The sequence below is a fragment of the Entelurus aequoreus genome, linkage group LG02 (genome assembly GCF_033978785.1).
Source record: "Entelurus aequoreus isolate RoL-2023_Sb linkage group LG02, RoL_Eaeq_v1.1, whole genome shotgun sequence".
Taxonomy (NCBI): domain Eukaryota; kingdom Metazoa; phylum Chordata; class Actinopteri; order Syngnathiformes; family Syngnathidae; genus Entelurus; species Entelurus aequoreus.
In genome coordinates this window covers 18,337,198-18,362,889 of record NC_084732.1, presented here as the reverse complement: position 1 = coordinate 18,362,889, position 25,692 = coordinate 18,337,198, and the positions used below count along the sequence as shown (strand labels likewise).

At 40.0% G+C, this 25,692-nt stretch overlaps 2 protein-coding genes across 2 annotated transcripts in view; one reads left to right on the top strand and one right to left on the bottom strand.

Moving 5' to 3' along the window:
• Positions 1-2,176, bottom strand: part of LOC133631411 (arylamine N-acetyltransferase, pineal gland isozyme NAT-10-like) — a 61,813-nt gene extending 59,637 nt beyond the window's left edge. Inside the window, exon 1 of the mRNA XM_062023614.1 lies at positions 1,573-2,176. Within this exon, the coding sequence (XP_061879598.1) occupies positions 1,573-1,681 (109 nt within the window). The 5' untranslated portion in view covers positions 1,682-2,176. The remainder of the gene's footprint in view (positions 1-1,572) is intronic.
• wtip (WT1 interacting protein) overlaps positions 1-25,453 on the top strand; it is a 63,061-nt gene extending 37,608 nt beyond the window's left edge. Inside the window, exons 5-10 of the mRNA XM_062023559.1 lie at positions 13,991-14,058; positions 17,820-17,882; positions 19,757-19,887; positions 21,897-21,948; positions 22,075-22,143; positions 24,861-25,453. Coding sequence (XP_061879543.1) covers positions 13,991-14,058; positions 17,820-17,882; positions 19,757-19,887; positions 21,897-21,948; positions 22,075-22,143; positions 24,861-25,013 — 536 coding nt within the window. The 3' untranslated portion in view covers positions 25,014-25,453. The remainder of the gene's footprint in view (positions 1-13,990; positions 14,059-17,819; positions 17,883-19,756; positions 19,888-21,896; positions 21,949-22,074; positions 22,144-24,860) is intronic.
• The last annotated feature ends 239 nt before the right edge of the window (positions 25,454-25,692 follow it).

Here is a 25,692-nt window from a genome sequence, read left to right as displayed (position 1 = left end):
ACATGCAGGACTGAGGCAAAAATACAACCTTACCTACTGCATCGATTCTTAGATGCATCACGATTGGGACGTGGACGATTACGAATCAATTGACAAACGTACTAATATCGACTATTTTAGTATGTTAGTGTAATACAGGCGGTTCTAAAATGTGGAACCAGCACGAACGCCTAAGGAGTAGAGGAACAGCCACGTTAACCGCTAAGCTTGAATGTGAAGTAGTGAAACAATAACAGAATAAATGCTTTGTACATCAACAAAATGATTGCTGCAGAGAGTAAAAAAGGAAATTAGTAGGTAGATTAATGAGTCAGGAGAATAATATCCACACAGCGCGACAAGTTAATTAAATTATGCAAGCAAGTAATTTACGGCGAATCTTAATCAAAATGGAAAAAGTGTCATTAAACTGATTTAAAACATAGATAACACTCATAGATTTACGGTCCACTGAAATGGATCCAACACTCATTCATTGTTGTCATAAACTGCTGGCAACACAAATATGCTTCACAGGTAAAAATCACAGTTTCCCAAGGAAGGGATTGTGCTTAGCCTCACCATGTCACGGTACATGTTGAAATTCATGTGTCCTCTCATTGAACCTCGGCTCTCCTAAATACCAGCAGCACTCGTGCAGCCCCAGACCATGGTTAAATGTCAGCAGGACACAGACTACGTTTACACTGCAGGCCAAAACAGCCCAAATCTTTTTTTTTTTCAAAAATTTAATTTTTTTACAGTAAAATGTTGTCTTTATCAGACTCCAGTGTGGCCTCGACGTCACTTGCATGCGCAGTTCGAAAGTGTGAAAATAAAGGAAGTCAACCGGATTCCCTAAATGAACTACTACTACAAAATAAAATAAAAGTCGCCACACCTTAAAAATAAGTGTTGTTGAATAATATATGAATGGATATAAATATTTAGGTTATATTTGGGAGGGTTCTAATATTTTTATGCCTGTTAAGTGGAGGCGTCACGGACATTAGCGTGGATCTATGTTAGCTTTATTTTTCAACTCACTAACGCAAACAACTTATGCAATGTATGCGAATACGGCCCAGTGTACATGTCAATTCCAGTCCTTCAATGATCGCTATTTTTTGGAAATCAAAGTATATAATAAATATATCTTCATAAATCACATGTAGCCGACTAGTGATGCACTGAAAATTTGGCTGTTTGAATAGACTTTGCCCATCGAAACTGGATGTTTAGATGACGAGTCTGTAATGATCCGCTGCCCAGATCATGTTTATTTAATTTTTGACTCCCTCAGTTCCTGTTTTGAGCACCCCTGGGTTTGTGTTTTAGTTGCCATAACTACAGATTGTTTTCACCTGCCTCTGATTAGTGTTCAGGACGCTCACCTGCTTTTTGCCACACTCAGTCTGGTTCTCTTGTTTGCTTTACGCAACAGTTACGTTTGATGATTTCCTACTCCTTTGCTCATGATTCCTGTGCTAAGTTTTGGCTTAGTTCCCCGTGCGATCGGCACGCGTCTCTTTCGTTTTGTATCTTGTCTTTTGGTGTTTTGAATAATTAATGAGGAATAAATTATTTCCTTACCTGCACCTTGCCTCCGGAGTTCCTGCTGCATCCTGGGAGAACGATCCGCGCAGTAAAATGCGACCCAAGCGTGACAGTATCCACTTCCACTAGCGGTTTCATGGCGCATTCAGGACACATTTCCCTTTATACTAAAGTCACATATGAAAAGATCAGATTCCAATCAGTTTCTGACTACTTCTTGACGTGGGCTGAATCGGATGCAAAACGGTCAGATTTGAGCGTTTAGACTGGCGAGAAATATCCGATCTGTGTCACCTTAGGGCAAAAATATCAGATTTGGTGTGCAGTGTAAACAGGGCCACAATTATCTTGTGAAAAGACTGAAAAAAATGTGCTGGGTTTGAAGTTAAAAAAAAAAGAAAAAAAAAGTTGGCAACATGTAGGAGTAAAATGTGTTTGATGTGCGGATACTTTGATGTCAATTCCCAGAAGGCAATGCATGATATGCGAGCTGTTGCGCATCATTAAACTCAAGAAGTCAAAGGCAGGGGATGATACTCGGCTTCACAATGTAACATTTATGTTGGAATTCATGTTTCCTCTCAATTTACCACACCTTCCCCAGTCTGAGCAGCACTAGTGCAGCCCCAAATGCCACCACCACCACCATGCGAGATTGTAATCAAGCTAATCATCTTGCTACTCACTTTTGTTACAAGATGGTTACACAATATTGGCTGTGTGTTGACTCATTTTCATCCACGCATCCATTTTCTTTGACTTATCCCAGTCGCGGGGTTACCATTAAAAAAAAGCGCAAAAGTCATTAAAGTACCATCCCTCGTTGCGCAGTCCCGAATGTGGTTTATACCAAAGGGTAAAAAAACACATGAAAACAAGGCAAGGCAAGGCAAGGCAACTTTATTTGTATAGCGCTTTTCATACACAAGGCAGACTCAAAGTGCTTCACAGACAACAAAGTGAAATGAAAGAAAATAAAAGCAAAATTAAAATGCAGACAATAAAAATAAAAACAGTGCAGACGTTAAAAGTTAAAAGATTAAAAGATTTAGCTGAAAGCTAAGGTGAACATAAAAGTCTTCAGTCTAGTTTTAAAAGTAGTGAGAGTTGGGGAGAGTCTGACATCTTCAGGAAGTTTATTCCAGCTATGTGTTGCATAGTGACTGAATGATGATCTCCCTTGATTTGAGTTTACTCTTGGAACCGCTAACAGATTGGTCTCAGAAGATCTTAGTGATCTAGAGGGCGTATATAGTGGGAGCATATCAGTGATATACTTGGGCCCTAGACCATGTAGTGATTTATATGTGAGCAGGAGGATTTTGAAATCTATTCTCTGATGTACAGGGAGCCAATGTAAGGATTTAAGAATTGGTGTAATGTGCTCACATTTTTTGGTCTTTGTTAGAACTCTAGCAGCAGCGTTCTGAACAAGCTGTAGCTGCCTGACAGTTTTTTTGGGAAGACCTGCAAGGAGACCATTACAATAGTCTAGCCTACTGGTAATAAAGGCATGTACAAGTTTTTCTAAGTCTTGAGCTGACATGAGCCCTCTAAGTCTTTTTACATTTTTGAGGTGATAGTAGGCCGATTTTGTTACTGATTTGATGTGACAAGAAGGAAACATTAAATAGCACAACGGAGGACATAAAAGAACAGAGAGCTGCTGCAACCAGCCGCCACTTCTGCGGTGCCATTTTTACATACAGCAACAGAAGTAAAACGCAATAAAAAAACATTTTTTAATTAAATAATATATATCGCACACACACACACACACACACACACACACACACACACACACACACACACACACACACACACACACACACACACACACACACACACACACACACACACACACACACACACACACACACACACACACACGATTGCACTGTGCATTTTAGAATTCATTTCAAAATATTGTTGTTTGTTTTTAAATCTCTTAACAAATTAGCGCCACAATAGATGTCAGACCTTTTAATAAATGTACACCCTCACAAGGTCTCTGAGGTCAGCTGATCAGTTTCTTCTTGTCGTCCCAAAAGCCCGCTTAAAATCCAGAGGTGATCGTGCATTTTCTGCTGTGGCTCCAAAACTTTGGAACAATATCCCTCTTGCTATTCGGACGGCTCCCTCTTTAATGAGTTTTAAATCACGTCTTAAAACATATTTTTACTCTTTGGATTTCAAACCAGCTTGAGAGTTGTGTGATTTTAGTCTATTTTATTTTCTCTGATGTATTTTATGTATTTATTATTTTCCAGTTAATTGTTTCATATTACTGACTCTCCTAGTATGTGTGTCTCAAATTCTGTGGAGCACTTTGTGATATAATATCTGTCCAGTTTTGAAAATGTAGCTTCTCTATTAAAATATGCTAGAAAATCTAACTAAACCGTAAAACCTCTAAAAAGACCTAAGTTCCTTTTTCTTCTCTCAGACTGGCTTGTATACGTTTGCATACATGCACATACTTGCTAAAATCCTCCTCTGCTGCCATTTCTGGTAAAAAGAAGTGTATAATTCGAATTTATATCTCTCAGTAGACTCGATATGGAAGCGCTAAAAACTACAACATGGCTGACGGGGAGAAGACACAGTCATGGGGGCTTGGCCTGGAGAAGCACGTAAATAAGACCGCCCACAAAACGGCACCTTCTAAAGAGACGGTCAGAAAACATAATCTCGGTAAAACATAATCTACGGCAGTGGTCCCCAACCAACCGGTGCCGGTCTGTGACGCATTTGCTACCGGGCCGCACAGGAGAAATAACTCATTTATAAACTACCGCATTTTCTCCAACTTAACTTTTGCCTGTCACACTAAACACACCAATAAGCTTCTGCATAGAAGTACAAACCCCAAGTTGGCACGTTGTGTGATTCATAAATAAAAATAGAATACAATGATTTGCAAATCCTTTTCAATTTATAATCAATTGAATAGACTGCAAAGACAAGATATTTAATGTTTGAACTGAGAAACTTCTTTTTTTTTTTGCAAATAATCATTAACTTAGAATTTAATGGCAGCAACACATTGTAAAAAAGTTGGCACGGGTGCATTTTTTACCACTGTGTTACATGGCCTTACCTTTTAACAACACTCAGCAAATGTTTGGGAACTGAGGAGAACAATTTTTTAAGTTTTTCAGGTGGAATTATTTCCCATTCTTGCTTGATGTACAGCTTAAGTTGTTCAACAGGCCAGGGTCTCCGTTGTGGTATTTTGGGCTTCATGATGCGCCACACATTTTCAATGGGAGACAGGTCTGGACTACAGGCAGGCCAGTCTATTACCCGCACTCTTTTACTATGAAGCCACGCTGTTGTAACACGTGGCTTGGCATTGTCTTGCATAAATAAGCAGGGGCATCCATGGTAACGTTGCTTGGATGGCAACAGATGTTGCTCCAAAAGCTGTATGTACTTTTCAGCATTATTGGTGCCTTCACATATGTGTAAGTTACCCATGCCTTGGGCACTAATACACCCCCATACCATCACAGATGCTGGCTTTTGAACTTTGCGCCTATAACAATCTGGATGGTTATCTTCCTCTTTGTTCCGGAGGACACAATGTCCACTGTTTCCAAAAACTATTTGAAATGTGGACTCGTCAGACCACAGAACACTTTTCCACTTTGCATCAGTCCATCTTAGATGAGCTCGGGCCCAGCGAAGCCGGCAGCGTTTCTGGGTGTTGATAAATGGCTTTGGCTTTGCATAGTAGAGTTTTAACTTGCACTTACAGATGTAGCGATAAACTGTTGTTACTGACAGCGGTTTTCCAAAGTGTTCCTGAGCCCATGTGGCGATATCTTTTACACACTGATGTCGGTTTTTGATGCAGTACCGCCTGCGGAATCGAAGGTTACGGGCATTCAATGTTGGTTTTTGACCTTGCAGTGATTTCTCCAGATTCTCTGAACCTTTTGATGATATTACGGACCGTAGATGGTGAAATCCCTAAATTCCTTGCAATGGCTTGTAGAGAAATGTTGTTCTTAAACTGTTTGAAAATTTGCTCACACATTTGTTCACAAAGTGGTGACCCTCGCCCCATCCTTGTTTGTGAATGACTGAGCATTTTATGGAAGCTGCTTTTATACCCAATCATGGCACCCACCTGTTCCCAATTAGCCTGTTCAGTTGTGGGATGTTCCAAATAAGTGTTTGATGAGGCATCAAATTCCAAAATGAGCTAATATTTGCAAAAAATAACAGGTTGAAAAGGATTTGCAAATGATTGTATTCTGTTTTTATTTAAGATTTACACAACATGCCAACTTCACTGGTTTTGGGTTTTTTATATTACATTCCTTTGTTATAGTACATGGGATAATGCACATTAATGGACATATAAAATGTTAATGTTCCAGATTGTAGCCAAAGGCTAATTTTGCCACACTTCTTGAAAATGGCCTTGCAAATATATATCTGCCACCTAATCAACATTTTGTTCTCCTTCTTTGTGGGTTAAAAAAGTGATCGGTGATTTCTCTGCTAGCCCGGTATGGCTACGCCTCAACACTTCCTGCTAAATTGCAACTTTTGAATGGATACTCACTTTGGAAGGACAAGTGAGTATCCAATCACAGTCTCGTAACATCAGGCTACCTAGATAGGCTACTGTCAACAACTTGTGATCTGATTGGCTATCGCAATCAACTGTATGTGTTCTCAAATTCATCCGCTAACAGTCCCAGTGAGTATCCAATCACACGTAAATGTCGCGTTCAACGTGAGGCCAGCGAGAAGGCCTCACTGACAACAACTTGTGATCTGATTGGCTATCGCAATTATCTATCAACTGTATGTGCCTGTTCACTTACAGTGCACAGACGCCCGCATTGTTGATTCTGAAGTCCCTGGGCAGATTTCGTACAGCATGGCAACATAAGCTAGCTACATAGATTCTGATTGGATACAAACTCTAACCTAAAAACAACAGCACTGGAAGGATCATAATATGACATGAAGAGAATATGAATACTTTTAGATATTTAGGGATTACTTTTTTCTTTAATTATGATTAGAGATGTCCGATAATGGCTTTTTTGCCGATTTCCGATATTGTCCAACTCTTAATTACCGATTCCGATATCAACCGATACCGATATATACAGTCGTGGAATTAACACATTATTATGCCTAATTTTGTTGTGATGCCCCGCTGGATGCATTAAACAATGTAACAAGTTTTTCCAAAATAAATCAACTCAAGTTATGGTAAAAAAATGCCAACATGGCACTGCCATATTTATTATTGAAGTCACAAAGTGCATTATTTTTTTTTAACATGCCTCAAAATAGCAGCTTGGAATTTGGGACATGCTCTCCCTGAGAGAGCAAGAGGAGGTTGAGGTGGGCGGGGTTGGGGGAGGGGGTGATTTGGGGGGGGGGGGGGGTAGCGGGCGGTGTATATTGTAGCGTCCCGGAAGAGTTAGTGCTGCAAGGGGTTCTGGGTATTTGTGCTGTTGTGTTTATGTTGTGTTACGGTGCGGATGTTCTCCCGAAATGTGTTTGTCATTCTTGTTTGGTGTGGGTCCACAGTGTGGCGCATATTTGTAACAGTGTTAAAGTTGTTTAAACGTCCACCCTCAGTGGGACCTGTATGGCTGTTGACCAAGTATGCATTGCATTCACTTGTGTGTGTGAAAAGCCGTAGATATTATGTGACACGCAAAGGCAGTGCCTTTAAGGTTTATTGATGCTCTGTACTTCTCCCTACGTACAGTGGCGTTTTAAAAAGTCATACATTTTACTTTTTGAAATCGATACCGATAATTTCCGAACCGATACCGATAATTTCCGATATTACATTTTAAAGCATTTATCGGTATTATCGATATTATCGGACATCTCTAATTAGATCATGATTTCTGGTTGAGTTAGGCCAGCAGAGAAGGCCTTGCTGGCTCTGACGGCCCCCCACTGAAAAAACAGCATTCAGTGATGTTTAGACAGTATTATCACATAGTTTTAGGATTGTAAATAAAATTTGATATGGCTTAATAGCTGCACAGAAACACTACTAAGCTTATAAAGTCAACTTGTTTTTCCACTCTCCTGCAACTTTAAAGCAGTAAATAAATAGTCAATTTTTTTTTACACCGGTTAACTTTTTGTTAGGCTTGGACTGTGCCCTCCCTAGACTGCTGTGTTGCAGAAGATGCTGTAAAAATGGAGAGGAAGGTTTGTCTGCAAGGTCGTCTGCTGACAAAAGGCCCGAAGGAGAGTAAGGGGGCAGTCAGGCAGGGAACCCTTCACTCCCCCTTCCCGTCCTGGGCGAGGGGAGCGGGCAGAGAGCAAGTGTTTGAGAGGTAAGGGGGGGGTGAATAGAACCAACCAGTGACCTCACGCAGAAGGAATGTCCCCGTTTGCTCGGTCGGCCCCGCTCCCCTAGCAGCGCACCACGCTGCAGTCATCAACGCCGGGGCTTTTGTGTTTCACCTCCTGGACCCCCAAACCTCAGAGCAGAGGCCACAGACGAGCCCGCGGCGACACCTCGCAGCCCCCGCCGCTCCCCACCCTCGTCCATAATCTCACTGTTCTCGCAAAGGTTGGCCCTCTACGAAGTGCGGCTTTGTCGCGGGGAGCGCTGTCTCTTCACAAGTGTGGCTTCTTCGCACGGCCTCTTTGCCGTGAATGCTAATTGCTCTTCAGTCCCCCCCCCCCCCCACCACAGAGTCCTAAAAGTCTCACCTATTGTGTGCGCGGCATTCCTCGGCCTGCTCGGCCCATTTATGCGGGGCGGTAATGTATGACCATCTCCCGCCGTTTGTGTGTGAAATATAGTGATTGCATAAATTTCACTGTTAAATGAGAGGACGATAGGAGGAAGGAGGGGGAGGGAGGGGGTTGTCTTTCGTCTCTTCCCATGCAGGGGCACCCATAAAACCAAACATTGTGGCCCCAAGAACACAATTAAATCTGACTCATCTGGCAGATTTAGGAGGTCCGTGCGCGCTGTCTGCTGGGGCTCGGGTGAAGTCATCGCGCTACCAGACTGACACGGCCCCGCCGTTAAATGAATTTAAAGGACCCTTCTGCGACTTGTTGTAGAATTTCCTTTTTAGAACAGATTCAACTTTGACGCTTCTGACTTACGGAGGCTCAACCAGAGGAAACAGAAGCCATATTTTTACATCAAGGCCCACATACTGAAGAAAGAATAGCACTCGGAGAGCACAGACCTCTGCCAAAATCTCACCCAGTCCTTCTCAATGATTTTGGCATCCATCCATCCATCCATCCATTTTCTTCCGCTTATCCGAGGTCAGGTCGCGGGGGCAGCAGCCTAAGCAGGGAAGCCCAGACTTTCCTCTCCCCAGCCACTTCGTCCAGCTCTTCCCGGGGGATCCCGAGGTGTTCCCAGGCCAGCCGGGAGACATAGTCTTCCCAACGTGTCCTGGGTCTTCCCCGTGGCCTCCTACCGGTCGGACGTGCCCTAAACACCTCCCTAGGGAGGCGTTCGGGTGGCATCCTGACCATATGCCCGAACCACCTCATCTGGCTCCTCTCGATGTGGACATAGCTTTTTTAACGCCCCACCTATATTGAAATACGATTAATAACCTCCATCCATCCATCCATCTTTTTCCGCTGATCCAAAGTAGGGTCACGGGGGCAACAGCCAAAGGAGAGAAGCCCAGACTTCTCTTCGCAGCTAATTCGTCCAGAAAGATATAGTATCTCCACCTGTTTTTATTTTTAATTTATTTATTAATACAAACCACTGTGACTTGTTGGCACCAGCACCTACATGCCACTAGTGTATTTCTTTCTCACTTCAATAAAAGGTGAGGGCTTTTAATCATGATCCCAATTTTTTAATCAAGATCCCAAATTTGGCCGCCACGATTAAATTAAGGTGATGATCCGCAATATTTAACATGTAAAAAGCAGGTAAAGTGTCTACATTTGATTGTTTGATTGTTTACATTTGATTATTTATAGTCCGAAGAGGTATTACGTGGAAGGGAGGGTGTTAGTTTAGGGTTGTAGTTGCCTGGAGGTGTTCTTTTAGTGTGGTTTTGAAGGAGGATAAAGATGCCCTTTCTTTTACACCTGTTGGGAGCGCATTCCATATTGATGTGGCATAGAAAGAGAATGAGTTAAGACCTTTGTTAGTTCGGAATCTGGGTTTAACGTGGTTAGTGGAGCTCCCCCTGGTGTTGTGGTTGTGGCGGTCATTTAAATGGACAAGTTGAATCTATTATTGTTATTAATTGTTTCTTGCAGGTGTTGTTGTGTCCTACTCTGTTCAGCGGTCCTTTAATGCGCCGTAAATACACCTCGGTCTCGTATTCCTTCAGTATTGATCGATCACGCTGTTTTAAGAGAGCACAATATGCACAATCGAATATCTTAGTTGGTCAGACAGTAATGTGTTTATATAAGTTTAGATTGGGGTATGTCGTTTCTTAATGGGAAAAGACGATAATGCCAGTCAGTCCGGGACATTATCAAAGTGCAGTTATCAATCACGGTTTTTTGATCATTTGAATTTAAAACGGTAATACTGTCGGGTGTTTTACCGCGGTTATCAATTCTACCATTTATTGTTACATCCATACTTGCCAACCTTGAGACCTCCGAATTCGGGAGATGGGAGGGGGGGGGGGGTGTTGCGGGCGTGGTTGGGGGGCGGGGTTGGGGCGTGGGGTTGAGGTGCAGGCATCATACCCGTTCCCCTTCGAGCTTTTCTGGATTAAATGAAATTCTTTTTTCCAATCATTTTGGAACTTGCAAGCGTATTTCTTCTTCTTACTTGTCGTCTCCATGTCTCTTCTTCGTTCTTTTGCTTCGTCTCCTTCTTGTTGTGTATGCAGTTGTGCACTGAACTCCAAAAGTCGTAGATGTTATTGTAGCATCCCGGAAGAGTTTGTGCTGCAAGGGGTTCTGGGTATTTGTTCTGTTGTGTTTATGTTGTGTTACAGTGCGGATGTTCTCCCGAAATATGTTTGTCATTCTTGTTTGGTGTGGGTTCACAGTGTGGCGCATATTTGTAACAGTGTTAAAGTTGTTTATACGGTCACCGTCAGTGTGACATGTATGGCTATTGAACAAGTATGCCTTGCGTTATCAATAAACCAGTTAAAAGATTATACAAAGTGTCAGCGTTTCCTGACATCTTCGAGTAAAGACCATTGTTAAAACCGTCCAACGCTACAATATTATGTGACTGGGCCGGTACGCTGTTTATATGGGGGAAAAGTGGTTGCCTGGAAAGCATGCGGCTGTTAAGGGGTGAAGATTTCAGGTGAGAGAGGACGTTATAGGCACGCCCCCAATATTTTTGTCCGGGTGAAAATCGGGAGAAACTCGGGAGAATGGTTGCCCCCGGAGATTTTCGGGAGGGGTACTGAAATTCGGGAGTCTCCCGGGAAAATCGGGAGGGTTGGCAAGTATGGTTACATCCCCAATTGTGGCCCAAAATGCCCGATTTTGCTGCAGCATTTTTAAAAAGTTGCGTCAAAATTGTCCTCCGATGATGCAGGGAGATATTTTGGTTGGCGAAAATGCTGATGATGTGCCACACTGTGCGGGGAAATTAACGGGATTGGGCAAAGTTGCGAGGCCACACAACATTTGCGGGGATTGGTTGAATATGCATAAATTGGTGTAAGATGGTGAAATCCTGGATGGACCAATTGATATCATGAAGCGGTTCTCTGATGGCTTCCGTGACTGCGACATGGTTCACGACCTTGCCGGCCGGCATTAACAACAATAACATTTTCCCATGTCAAAGCAAATAGTGACATTTTATTTTTAGAATATTCAGTGGACTTGCAACTCGGCAGGATTTTGGACACGCCTGCCTTAGTTTGGTTTGTGGATCAAACAAATATTGAAGAAAGGACTACTAAGAAGATCCCGTTTCCAGTCTGCTATTATTATTGTTATCTTCGGCGTGTTTGTGAAAAACTCACAATGCACGGAAAGAAGTGGCAAGAGGGGAGTTTTGGTGGGAGGAGTTGGCAAGGGGCTGTGGTTGGGGTGTGGAGCTGTCTGCTGTATTGATCGTGGATGTTCCCTGAATGGATTCCTGTTGAGATCAGTGGTCAGACTAATTCAATTGAGGCACAATGTCGCCGGCTTTCGGCCGACCATCTGCTCCGCCGCCACTTTAAGACCCTCAGATTAAAACCAATACCTTCTAAAGACGCATCATTGAGAACAAACAAATAAAGTTGGCGTTTTAGTTGATATAACAGCGAAGTAAGTTGAATTAGGGACATCACTGGATAGTATTAAGTGCAGAAAGGAAGTCTTGAAAACAAGGCATTTTCAGTTGTTTATGGTATTTATTGAATAGTGCTGTGTTTGTAAATTCCAGATGTAAATCAGGGGCTGCATTCAAAAGAATGGATTACGCTTAAAGCAATCTAATGTAGGTCAACATATGCTAATCTGAACAAAACATCCACATTTTATATTTGTGCTATGGGCGGCAATTGTAATATCTTAGTATATATCGTTAATATATAGTTTGTTGTTTTTAGTAGTTTTTTTTACTACACGGACAAAAATGACCCCCCGGTCTGCACTTTCATACAAGTGTCATCAGATGTTAACCACTTTAAAACTACATACAAGTGTAACAAGAGGTACGGCATTGTAGAGCTCAACATTGTTAGCTATAAAACTACATGTGTAAGAATACATTTCTAAAAAAAAAACTACATACATGTGTAAAAAGTAGTTAAGTACTATAAAACTACATACATGTGTAAGAATACATTGGAAAAAAAATACATTTCTAAAAAAAAAATACATACACATGTAAAAAGTAGTTAAGTGCTATAAAACTATATACATGTGTAAGAATACATTTCTAAAAAAAAAAACATATGTGTAAAAAAATGTTAATCACTAATAAACAACATAGACAATAAACAACAAATAGAAGTTAACCACAAAAACTAATTTTTAACATTTTGAACTGTCATACAAGTGTAAAAAAAAAGTTAGGCATTGTAAAATGACATACATGTTTAAGAATAAATGACCAAAAAACTACATACAAATGTAAAAAGAAGTTAGGCACTATAAAGTTACATACATATTTAAGAATAAATGACCAAAAAACTACATACAAATGTAAAAAGAAGTTAGGCACTGTAAAACCAGCAAGATCCCCCGCTGGCCCCACTATGGACTGGACTCTCACATTATTAACTGTATCCACTTGGCATCCAATGCACCGGTCACCCAAGGGTGGGGTGGGGTGGGGGTCCCACATCTGCGGTCCCTTCCAGGGTTTCTTGTTGTACCCATTGGGTTGAGGTTTTTTTTGCCCTGATGTGGGATCTGAGCCGAGGACGTCATTTTGGCTTGTGCAGCCCTTTGAGACATTTGGAATTAAGGCCTATATAAGTAAACTTTGATTGATTGATCGAGATGTGTAAGAACAAATTACTAAAAAAAACTACACTGAAGTGTAAAAAGATATTAAGTGCTATAAGACTACATAGATGTGTAAGAACAATTTACAAAAAAGACATACAGGTATAAGTCTAAAAAGAAGGTAATCCCTGATGAACAACATAAAAGTGTAAAAAAAAAACTCATACTTGACATTCTTAACCATCATACAGGTGAAAAAAGAAGTAAAGCACTGTAAAAGTACATAGTTGTGTAAGAATAAATTACTAAAAAAAAGCTACATACAAGTGTAAAAAGAAGTTAAGCATTGCAAAATAACAGATGTGTAAGAATACATTTATAAAAACAACATACTAGCATAAAAATAAGTTAACCACTGATAAACGACATACAAGTGTAAAAAAAGTTAACCACAAAAAACTCATACTTGACATTCTTAACTGTCATACAAGTGTAAAAAGAAGTTAACCACTGATAAACGACATACAAGTGTAAAAAAGTCAACTACTAAAAACTCATACTTGACATTCTTAACTGTCATACAGTTGTAAAAAGAATTTAAGCACTGTAAAACTACATACATCAGTAAGAATGAAATACTACAACACTGCATACACATGTAGGAATGAACTACTCAAAAACTACATGCAAGTGGAAAAAGAAATTAAGCAATGCAAAATGACAGATGTGTAAGAATAAACTACAAAAATGACATGCAAGTGTAAAAAGACGTTAAGTACTGCAAAATGACATACAAGTGTAAAAAAAAGTTGACCACAAAAAAGTCATACTTAACATTCTTATCTGTCATAGCAGTGTAAAAAGAAGTTAAGCACTATAAAACTACATAGTTGTGTAGGAATTATGAAAAACTTATGGCAGCGTTTCAAACTTAGTATTTTAAGCTGTATTTTCTCCCCAAAATAAAATCCAAATTGACCTGAAAGTTACTCCAGTTTAAAAAAAAAAAATGCCATCCTTACACAATTGGTTTCTTCTGCCCAAAACTGCCTCTGCATTTTTTTTCATGTTTTTTTAAAATTATTTTTAGGGAGGAGACTGCGAGGGAAAGCTTTCTACAACGTCAACGGCAAAGTCTACTGCGAGGAGGACTTTCTGGTGAGTGTTTTATATGCAATACAGAGCATTGATTCATTTGTGCCATGCGTGTCATAATGCCTACAGGCCCCGCCTAGCAACAAGTGAGATGACAGGGACAAAGCAAATATAAAGGGAATGTCGGAATATATAAAGAAAAAAACAGCATTTTAAGATGTGGAGCGAAGCCTTTAAAAAAAATTTCTTTTTTATTTTTTTTACAAAGCTGTCCTTCGTGACCTAATAAGTGTACAGTTTCAATCGCTGCTTCTTAAGATCTAAAGCGGGATGATCGAAAGGTCTGCAGGTCAGACAACAAAGAGAGGGCGGGTGGATCTGTCACCCCTGGAGGAGGGGAGGTGACGGCAGATGGTCTATTCAGACCCGACATGTGATGTGAGGGCAGGGGGGCCGCCCGTCGATGCTTCCACCTGGTAGCCGTGGCTCCACTGTACGCGCCCTCCCCACCTTCTCAAGTCATTAGGTCATAACCCTGAGGGGATTGGGTGCTACAGATGGTCACCTTCATTATATGCCTCCACCAGAGGCGGGTCAGCGGGCTTTTGATTTGATGTATGGGGGGGGGGGGGGTTTATTTCATGTGACACCCACAAGGCGCTCATGTGGTAGTGGCTGAGCACCCTGACGTTGTCAAGAAAACCCTTTAGACCAGGGGTGTCCAAAGTGCCGCCTGGTGGCTACTTGTGGCCAGAAGCTTGTTTTTTGGTGTCAGAATACAAATGAAAGACTTTGTGCCCACAAAAAAACACTGTAAAGAAGTTTAATAAATTGGGGGTAAAAGTTTGCTTTGCACAGCCTAGCATGCTGACCTACAATGCAGTTTTCCTTTTTTTTTTTTTTTTTTTTTTAATGTCCTGCCCAGCTTCTCGGGCAAATCATATAGCAGATGTAGATGCCCATATCGGCTGTTCAGATTTACTTTACAAAAGAGAAGTGTAGGATACTTCTCTTGTTGCCTTACTTGTATTTTGACTTTATTAAATGTATTTATATTATATAATAATAAATAAGCAGTTAGCGAAAATAAAATAAAAAATACAGAAATGACAATGAGCATTATTACACTAAAAATGGAGCAATATGAATACCAATAGAAATAGTGCTATTGATAATAAACAATACCAATACTTTACCTTTATTATCAACAATACAATTGTTCAAATGCAACAATACATATACGTAATGATAACTTGAGATACGAAAGAATGCAGAAAAATGGAGGGGAAGAAAGAGAAGCAACCTACATTAACCTTGTAGATTGTTATAGTAACAATAGGTTAAGCTTTGTCAGTGTGCCATGTGTTATACCCAGTTTACCCTAGGGCAACAACGTTAATATATGTTTGATGAAACGTGATTATGTGCATGAGTGTATGTGTGCATATGTACTTGTATATGTACAGTATGTGTATATGTGTGCTTGTACAGTGAATGTATATGTACAGTATGTGTATATGTGTGTACAGCGAATGTATATGTACAGTATGTGTATACAGTATGTGTGTTTGAACAGTGAATGTATATGTACAGTATGTGTATATGTGTGTTTGTACAGTGAATGTATATGTACAGTATATGTATGTGTGTGTTTGTACAGTGAATGTATACGTGTAGTATGTGTATGTGTGTGTTTGTACAGTGAGTGTATATGTACAGTATGTGTATATGTATGTTTTTACAGTGAATGTATATGTACAGTATGTGTATACAGTATGTTTGTATAATGAATGTGCGTGTGGATGTACGAACTTTGAGTGTGTAAATATGTACTGTATTTATTTGTATATGTATGTGGGAGCGTAGGTACCTATGTATGTCTGTATGTATGTGTGTGAGTATATGTGAATTTGCATGTACAATACATTTGACTCCCAGTGTGTGCGGGAGCCAGAGTACGGCCCCAGCCTCCCCGAGAGCCCATCCCACAAACAGTAGGTGTGGTGCCCAGGGAACCAGGGGCCACCGCCCCCACGCAGCCAAGCCGGACAGCGACAGGAACCCCAGAGCCTGGCCCACCGTTCCGCCCACAAGGGCCAGCAGCAGGCCGCAGACAGACGCACCCGGCAGAGGACAAGGCACGAGAAAAACAGGGGGCAGCCAGACCCCAAGCCAGCGAGAGACCACACCCCACACGGACAGAAAGGCGGGACGCCCCGCCCGAGGGGCCCGTAGACCCCCCGCAACCGGACGGGAAGACCGCCCCCGCCCCACCGGCAACAGGGCCCCCACGAGTTTTTTCAAAACATTTTCTCGTGGATTAGTTGTTTTGCTGCACCTTCACTATCTGTTTAGTTTCTTTGCTCTCAGAGTAAAGAATAAAACTTTATACATGGGGATCCCCATTAGCTGTGCTCTTAAAAAATAAAGCTTTTTTTGTTCTATTTATTTATTTTTATAATTTAAAAAAGTATCTAAAAAACATAAGATAAAAAAATGAAGCTTTCTTTTTTGGGGGGAAATATATCTTATTTGAAATGTAACTTCTTCTTTTTTTTAATTAATCAGTCAATTAATCAGCTAATCAAAAAAAAGCTTTCTTTTTTTTTTTAAATATGTTTTATTTGAAATGTAACCTCCTCTTTTTTATTAATCAGTCAATTAATCAGTTAATCAAAATAAAGCTTTCTTTTTTTCCCGCTTTTTTTTGGAAAATACATTTTATTTGAAATGTAACTTCCTCTTTTTTTTAATATTTTTATTGATCAGTCAATTAATCAGTTGATCAAACTCAAGCTTTCTAAAGATAATAAACAAATAAATAAATAAATAAAAAATCCTCTGTCAAAGACAGCCCTAACACATACAGATACAATACTATTAACCGCAACATGTAAAAACCAACAACATTATGATTTGTACATTTTCAGAATGTTCTTATTCTATTTTTAAAGAAAGAAAACAATCTGATATTGCCTTTATTTCTAAGTTATCGTGCCGTGATTTTACCAGTCCGGCCCATTTGGGAGTAGATTTTTCTCCATGTGGCCCCCCGATCTAAAATGAGTTTGACACCCCTGTAACCCAATAATCATGGATTTCGTTAATTGGCGCCATCTTAAAATTATGTTCGCCCTTCACTTGTTAGCATGCTAATTTTAGCCTGTTAATATTAGCACGCTAACGTTTAATACAGGCATTTGAGCTAATTTTGTACATTTTAAACCTAATACTCATATATTTCGTTACTCGGTGCCATCTTAGAAGTATGCTCGCTGTTCCCCTGTTACCATGCTAATGTTATTATGCTAACGTTTTAGCCTAGCATTTAAGGTAATTTTGTATGTATTACCCGAATAATCAAGGCTTCTGTTACGTGGCGCCATCTTGCAGTTCCAAACCAAATTCCGGTTTTCCTGGAAATTCAAAATCTTAACAATTCACACTATTCCAACATTCAAACTATTTTTACATTCATACTACATTTCAGTTCAACTTCAGCATTCACACGCAATTCCCTCAGGAATTGCCTCATCTGGTGAAGGTATTGAGTTTCCGTACCCAAAGCTATTTTTAATACATTTGCCACACATTGTATGTTTTAATGGTGTGAGCCTTGTCAACACATCATTTTTAATTCTGGGGGGAAAGTTTGGACCTGGTCTATTTCTAACTTGTTTAAAAGGGCGCTCAGCTTGCTAAAATCAATGTTGAGTCCAACCTATATGACACTGAACTCTCCCAGCCACGAAGCGCACATTGCCGACAAATACTTCCTGCTTCGTTCCTGCCGTGCAAAGTATCACATCTGATGTCCTCCACAGTATTCTGGGTTCCAGCAGACGGCCGACAAGTGCTTCGTGTGCGGCCACCTCATCATGGAGATGGTAAGAAACACACAAGTGGAAGCAGGCAGTTCCTTTCACGACACTGCTTGAGAATCAGTTTTTCCACGTGGAAAATAATGGAACTAGGAATGATCTGTTCCAGAGTCAAACTGTCGCCATCATGAAAGCTTTTTTTGACATTAATGTGGAATAGGCTCAAGCTTACCCGTGACCCTAATGAGAACAAGCTGTACAGAAAGTGCATGGATTTTCTACAAAACCCAAAACCAGTGAAGTTGGCACATTGTGTAATTCATAACTAAAACCACAATGCAATAATTTGGAAATCCTTTTCAATTTATATTCAATTGAATAGACTGCAAAGACAAGATATTTAATGGTCGAACTGAGTAACGTAATTTTATTTTGCAAATAATCATTAACAGCAACACATTGCAAAAAAGTTGTCACTGGGGCATTTTTACCACTGTGTTACATGGCCTTTCCTTTTAACAACACTCAGTAAACGTTTGGGAACTGAGGAGACCAATTTTTGAAGCTTTTCAGGTGGAATTCTTTCCCATTCTTGCTTGATGTACAGCTTAAGTTGTTCAACAGTCCGGGGTCTCCGTTGTGGTATTTTAGGCTTTGCGCACACATTTTCAATGGGAGACAGGTCTGGGCTACAGGCAGGCCAGTCTAGTACCCGCACTGTTTTACTAAGAACAGCGTGGCTTGGCAGTGTCTTGCTGAAATAAGCAGGGGCATCCATGGTAACGTTGCTTGGATGGCAACATATGTTGCTCAAAAACCTGTATGGTGCCTTCACAGATGTGTAAATTACCCATGCCTTGGGCACTAATACACCCCCATACCATCACAGATGCTGGCTTTTGAACTTTGCGCCTAGAACAATCCGGATGGTTCTTTTTCTCTTTGTTTCGGAGGACTCGACGTCCACAGTTTCCAAAAACAATTGGAAATGTGGACTCGTCAGACACTTTTCCACTTTGCATCAGTCCATCTTAGATGATCTCGAGCCCAGCGAAGCCGGTGGCATTTCTGGGTGTTGTTGATAAATGGCTTTCGCTTTGCATAGTAGAGTTTTAACTTGCACTTACAGATGTAGCGACAAACTGTTGTTACTGACAGTGGTTTTCTAAAGTGTTCCTGAGCCCATGTGGTGATATCTTTTACACACTGATGTCGGTTTTTGATGCAGTACCGCCTGAGGGATTGAAGGTCATGGGCATTCAATGTTGGTTTTCAGCTTTTTCCTGATTCTGAACCTTTTGATGATATTACGGACCTTAGATGGTGAAATCCCTAAATTCCTTGCAATAGCTGGTTGAGAAATGTTGTTCTTAAACTGTTGGACAATTTGCTCACGCATTTGTTCACAAAGTGGTGACCCTTGCCCCGCCCTTGTTTGTAAATGACCCAATCATGGCACCCACCTGTTCCCAATTAGCCTGTTCACCTGTGGGATGTTCCAAATAAGTGTTTGATGAGCATTCCTTTTTTGCCACTTGTGCCAGCTTTTTTGAAACATGTTGCAGGAATCAAATTCCAAATTAGCTAATATTTGCAAAAAATAAGGTTTTCCGGTTCGAACGTTAAGTATTTTGTCTTGGCAGTCTAGTCAATTGAATATAGGTTTAAAAGGATTTACAAATCATTGGATTCTGTTTTTATATACAATTTACACAACGTGCCAACTTCACTGGTTTTGGGTTTTGTAAATATAAGTTACCATTTAAAAACAATACATTGTGTACTCCACTTTAACAACAAAATAGTGTACCCCTGTGTATTTTCCAAGATAATTTGTGTCCTCGAAATTGTAAACTTTACAGCCTCTTTGGCAAAGTGACTCCCATGAACTCATTTCAAAGTCCTACCTGTGCTTTTGTGTTTCCTGTGTGGCTGTGAAGATCCTCCAGGCGCTGGGCAAGTCCTACCATCCAGGCTGCTTCCGCTGCGTGGTGTGTAAGGAGGGCCTCGACGGCGTCCCCTTCACCGTGGACGTGGAGAACAACATCTACTGCGTCAAAGACTACCACACGTGAGAACGCCATCCCTTACCTAGCACGGCAGACCCACGTTGAAACAGGATAGGGATCTCTCCGTCAGTCGTGTCGGCTGTAGTTGATTATGTGTCTCCATACACAGTGTGGAGCCGCTCCCCTATATTACCTCCATTGTGGCCAATACCCTTTCTTAACTATCCGTATCAATTATCATTATTACTGGAGGATGAGGCAAAACATGTTACACACAGAGAGCAAACTAGCTAAGCGAGCATGAAACAACCGAATAAATAAACGCTTAGTAAAGTTTAAGAAGTGTTGATGGAATCACCTTGCGGCAGTAAGTAAGCAGCTATTAACAGGAAATTAATAAGTAGATTAATATCAGTGTATAATTAGCGAGGATAATATAACAACAACAATTGTAACAGTCAGGACATTACACTAAAGATTCATAAGTTAGTGGTGTTAACTGTGTTGATACCATAGGTAGTATCAGATTGATACAAGAGTGATTAAATCGACATTTTTATTCCCTCAAAATAATTTTGTTTGTCATTTTTGTAAATGTTTACAAGCTCACAGAATAATTATCTCGACACAAAAGGAGTTTGAGTGCCAAAACTTAAATATTTAAAACAGTAGCAGGTCGTAGATTTTTTTGTTTGTTTTTCATTGTGTACTATTGACTTTGTTTTATAAGCGCTAAAGAAAATACATGGATGGACTTTGTTTTGCTCAAACAGTTGCATGTCATAAAAGAGAATAAGGAACTACTTTAATAAATGTAATAATTTACAGTTAATGCATGTGATCGGTATCGGCCGATCTCACTCATTGATTGGGCATACTAGCCAACCCTCCCGATTTTCCCGGGAGACTCCTGAATTTCAGTGCCCCTCCCGAAAATCTACCGGGGCAACCATTCTCCCGAATTTCTCCCGATTTCCACCCGGGCAACAATATTGGGGGCGTGCCTGAAAGGCACTGCCTTTAGCGTCCTCTCTCACCTGAAAAGGAGACTATTATATAGCCATATTTTCATGTATTACCCATAAAGTAGGCAGGCACGGAGCTATTTCTCAGCGTGTGTTTATTCCAGCCGGCACATTAAAACACTGACACAAAACTTCCGGATTCCCTACATGCATTGCTTCAAAACTACGGCAAGTAGTAATGTCCAAAAACATAACACAGACGAAGCAGAAGAACGAAGAAGAGACATGGCGACGACGAGTAAGAAGAAGAAGTACGCTTGCAAGTTCCAAAATGATTGGAAAAAATAATTTCAGTTCATCCAGGTTCCAGGACAGCTCGAAGGGGAAGGGAAATGCTACCGGCAAATTTTCTTCTCCATTGAACACGGTGGCCGAACGGATATACTCATTCATGAACGGATTATATATATATACACTACCGTTCAAAAGTTTGGGGTCACATTGAAATGTCCTTATTTTTGAAGGAAAAGCACTGTACTTTTCAATGAAGATAACTTTAAACTAGTCTTAACTTTAAAGAAATACACTCTATACATTGCTAATGTGGTAAATGACTATTCTAGCGGCAAATGTCTGGTTTTTGGTGCAATATCTACATAGGTGTATAGAGGCCCATTTCCAGCAACTATCACTCCAGTGTTCTAATGGTACAATGTGTTTGCTCATTGGCTCAGAAGGCTAATTGATGATTAGAAAACCCTTGTGCAATCATGTTCACACATCTGAAAACAGTTTAGCTCGTTACAGAAGCTACAAAACTGACCTTCCTTTGAGCAGATTGACTTTCTGGAGCATCACATTTGTGGGGTCAATTAAACGCTCAAAATGGCCAGAAAAAGAGAACTTTCATCTGAAACTCGACAGTCTATTCTTGTTCTTAGAAATGAAGGCTATTCCACAAAATTGTTTGGGTGACCCCAAACTTTTGAACGGTAGTGTATAAGAAATACTTGAAAATATATACACCCCCCGCTACCAAACACCTGTACAAGAATTGTGAATAATGACTCCACTAATTCTAACTGTTGTTGTTGGTCCTTGTGCAGGGTTTTTGCTCCCAAATGTTCCTCCTGCAACCAGCCTATTCTTCCAGCTCAGGTAAACACAAAATCTCACCGGTACTTGAGCTTCTAATTTATTGAATGATACAAAATACACTCGACTGACCAGTGGCACACATACCTTGTAAGCACACTTTAAAGTTGTGTGCGTGTGTGTCATCAGGGCTCTGAGGAGACGATTCGAGTGGTCTCAATGGACAAGGACTACCATGTGGAGTGTTACCACTGTGAGGTGAGCTCACACACACATCATCAATAAAACCCCGCCACAAATGCATGCATCATCACTATATGCGCTTTGTTTTCGCACCAATTTTGCAAGGCAAACATTTATGCGCCGTTCCTCAGCGCACAAAGTCACAAGGGGAAGGGAGTTTTGCGGCTCAGCATTGTCACTCTATGACCAAGCACATTCCAGCTCTTGTGAAATCGCATCTAGCATTGCTGAAAATAAAAATACCAACTTAAGTACACATGTAGTGTTTGCACTTTTCTATGAGATTTTTTTTGTGTGGAAATATCCAAAGCTCGTAAAATTAGCGGTGCCAGAAAAACTCGATTCACATCGGATACGGGAGATTCTGAATTGATTCAAAATGTTCAAGACTTGATTTTTAAAAATACATGGCAAAGGAGGAGCTTTTGTAACCTGATTGTACTATAATGTTTTTAACTAAATATAATCAACTTACTGTACAAGCGTGTACCTCAAATCAACTTTGCCCATCGACAGCATCATTTTAACATGTAACATGGCTTTTAAAAAGGGAAACAAGCTTTTAGATAATAAATATTATATAAAACAATATATTAGAATAGGAATGTGCGATAAAACGATATCAATGTTTATCGCGATAGACACATGATCAATATCAATAAGAAAACGTTCGAGTTATTTTGGTGTGAAGAAACCGGAAGGTGCTAAGCAAGGTTGGTTGCATGAACAAAGGCACTCGCTCCCTGGTAACTGAGCAATGAAGGAAGTGATTACTGATCAGTGGGTGTGATCATTTTTGTCAGGAAGGTTACATTTTGAATAAAAATGTTTACATTTAATAAATTTTTCTTACCGTCCTTATTTTAGATATGTCATAAAATGTAATATAATAATAATAATTATCAATATCGACCGATATAAAACAGTTAAATTGTGATAGAGTTTTCAGTCATATCGCCCAGCCCTACAGTAGAATATACTACAGTAGATCTATGAGTTAATATAATGTACAGATTTTAGCTTAGCAAATTGACTTTTACGGTATCTCCTTCGAGTTGCTTCTCTGTCAAACACACCATCAGCAGCTTCTCCATATTTTCATAGATAAATGTCTGCCGTTTGGATATTATTTAACGTTTTTGCTGGCATTGGACTCCTCCTGCTTCAGTATTGTCCAGACGAGCAGTGCGTCACCAAGTTGGCTACACTATCTGTCGTGTTTTTGATGGTTTCTTTCTTTAATTAGATGAAATCATCCACTTCTTCTTCTCAGCACTGTCCTTCACACTCATTGTCTTCCTTTCATCGGTTGGAAAACAAAGATATGTCAATCTCTTAAAATAAGCTAATGCTGGTGAGTAAGACCAGATGTTTTGGGCAGATCTTACAAGGTTCACTGTGACCTTTGTTACGGCAACTAATGGCAGGGATGCTGGTAACTTAAAGCATAACAATTAGCCGAGGGACAGCATCTCTTAAGTTGAGATATTGTGAGAATCTGTTTGAACAATTGAATGAAGAATCAATTCTGAATCAAATTGAGGAGGTACATTTTTGTCTTTATTACAAAAGCTTTTTTTGGACACTGAATTTATGTAACAGAATTTTTTGCATTTAATTTTTTTTTTTTCATCAAATTACACTGACATTTTCATTAAACACAAATTTGTGAGCAGAATTATTGTGTTTGAAAATTCAGTTTGTTAAAATACAATGTTTTAAAAATTCGGTGTAAATGAATCAGTGCAGAAAAAAATAGCTTTTGTTGGAAACTGACTTTAAGTAACTGAATTTCTTGCATTAGAATTTTGTGAATTGATTTCTTTACATCCAATTATGCTGACAATTGTAGTAAATACATTTTTGTGAGCAAAATAAATATTCAGTTTGTTAAAATATAGTGTTTTAAAATTCAGAAATATTGATTGCTTCCAAAAAAAAGCAGCAAATATTTGTGCACTAAATTTTTTTACATTGATTTTTTTCTACATTTAAAAATTTTTTACACTGAATTTTTATACGCGAAATTTTCCTTTAATTTTTTTTATTCATTGTCAGCATAATTAGAAAAAAAATAATTAAATTCTGCACTGAATTTTTTTACATTGACTTTTTCTGCACTGATTTTTTTTACACTGAATTTTTACACAATGAAACTTTGCACACACATTTTTATTCTTTGTCAGCACAATTTGATGTAGAAAGAAAATCAGTTCACCATATTCAGTAGCAAAATATACATATATTCATACATAAATTTAGTGTAAAAAAAAAAATCGTAATAAAAACACAAATTAACCTTCATAACGACTTGTCGCCCCAAGAATTTCAATGGAATTAAACGTAAGAATAAGCTGCTGCATATACATGAGATATTATTTGGGCGCAGGGTATAATTGGAAGGGGGCTGTTGAAAAGTCATTGTTTGAATGTTTTAAATTAATAAGGATTTTAGAGTGCATGTGAAATGTATACAGTTGTTATAAGTAAGTATATCACACAACACAGCAGCAACAAAACCAATGTTGTAATAGCAATACATTAGGAGGTTGCCTACAGCCACAGGCGTTAATGCCAATTCTCTTCCACGGTACTTTTTAAAATAGTTTTCTCCTTCAAATCGTTGCATTTTGACACAGACGTGTACCAAAGTATGAGAGTGAAACTCAGCAAAGGGTCACTGAAAAGAGTGATGGTTGAGTATAAAATGTATCCCTCCGTCTTTACGTCAGGACTGTGGCCTCCAGCTAAACGACGAGGAGGGCCACCGCTGTTACCCTCTGGACGCCCACCTGCTGTGTCACGGCTGCCACATCCACCGGCTGCAGTCCCAGGCCCCCTCGCAGCCGCCCCCCAGCTACCCCCTCCACGTCACTGAGCTGTGAGGGGAAAGTAAGGGGCACAAAAACGGGGTCCAGCAACCTCCACATCCGCTCCTCCTCTCTAGGTGTCCCTTGGTGCCAACCTGCACAGTGGTGCCCGCGGGGCGGCGGACCACACATGCCAGGTCCCCCTGCCCCTGCCCCTGTCATGCCTCCTGAACCTTGCGCAAAGCCACGGACTCTGTGCTCCTCAACGGCCGCCCACCCCAGGGGGTCGTCACTGGCCCTGTACGGCCGTGCTGTGCCTTCAGAGCGGGTTCTCCGTGCGGCCGCTAACACTGACGCAAGCTAACGGCGATGTTAGCAACCCACCCTTTCTCGCCCCTTTAACAGACATTCCATGGAGAAGACCTGCAGAGATTCATGTCTATGTCAGAAATGTTAGTGGCAAATAGAATGCCTTATATATATATATATGTATGTATGTATGTATGTATGTATGTATGTATGTATGTATGTATGTATGTATGTATGTATGTATATATATATATATATATATATATATATATATATATATATATATATATATATATATATATATATATATATATATATATATATATATGTATGTATGTATGTATGTATGTATGTATGTATATATATGTACATATGTATGTATATGTTTGTATGTATATGTATATACATATACAACTGCCCTTTCCGAATCCTCTTTTAGTACCAG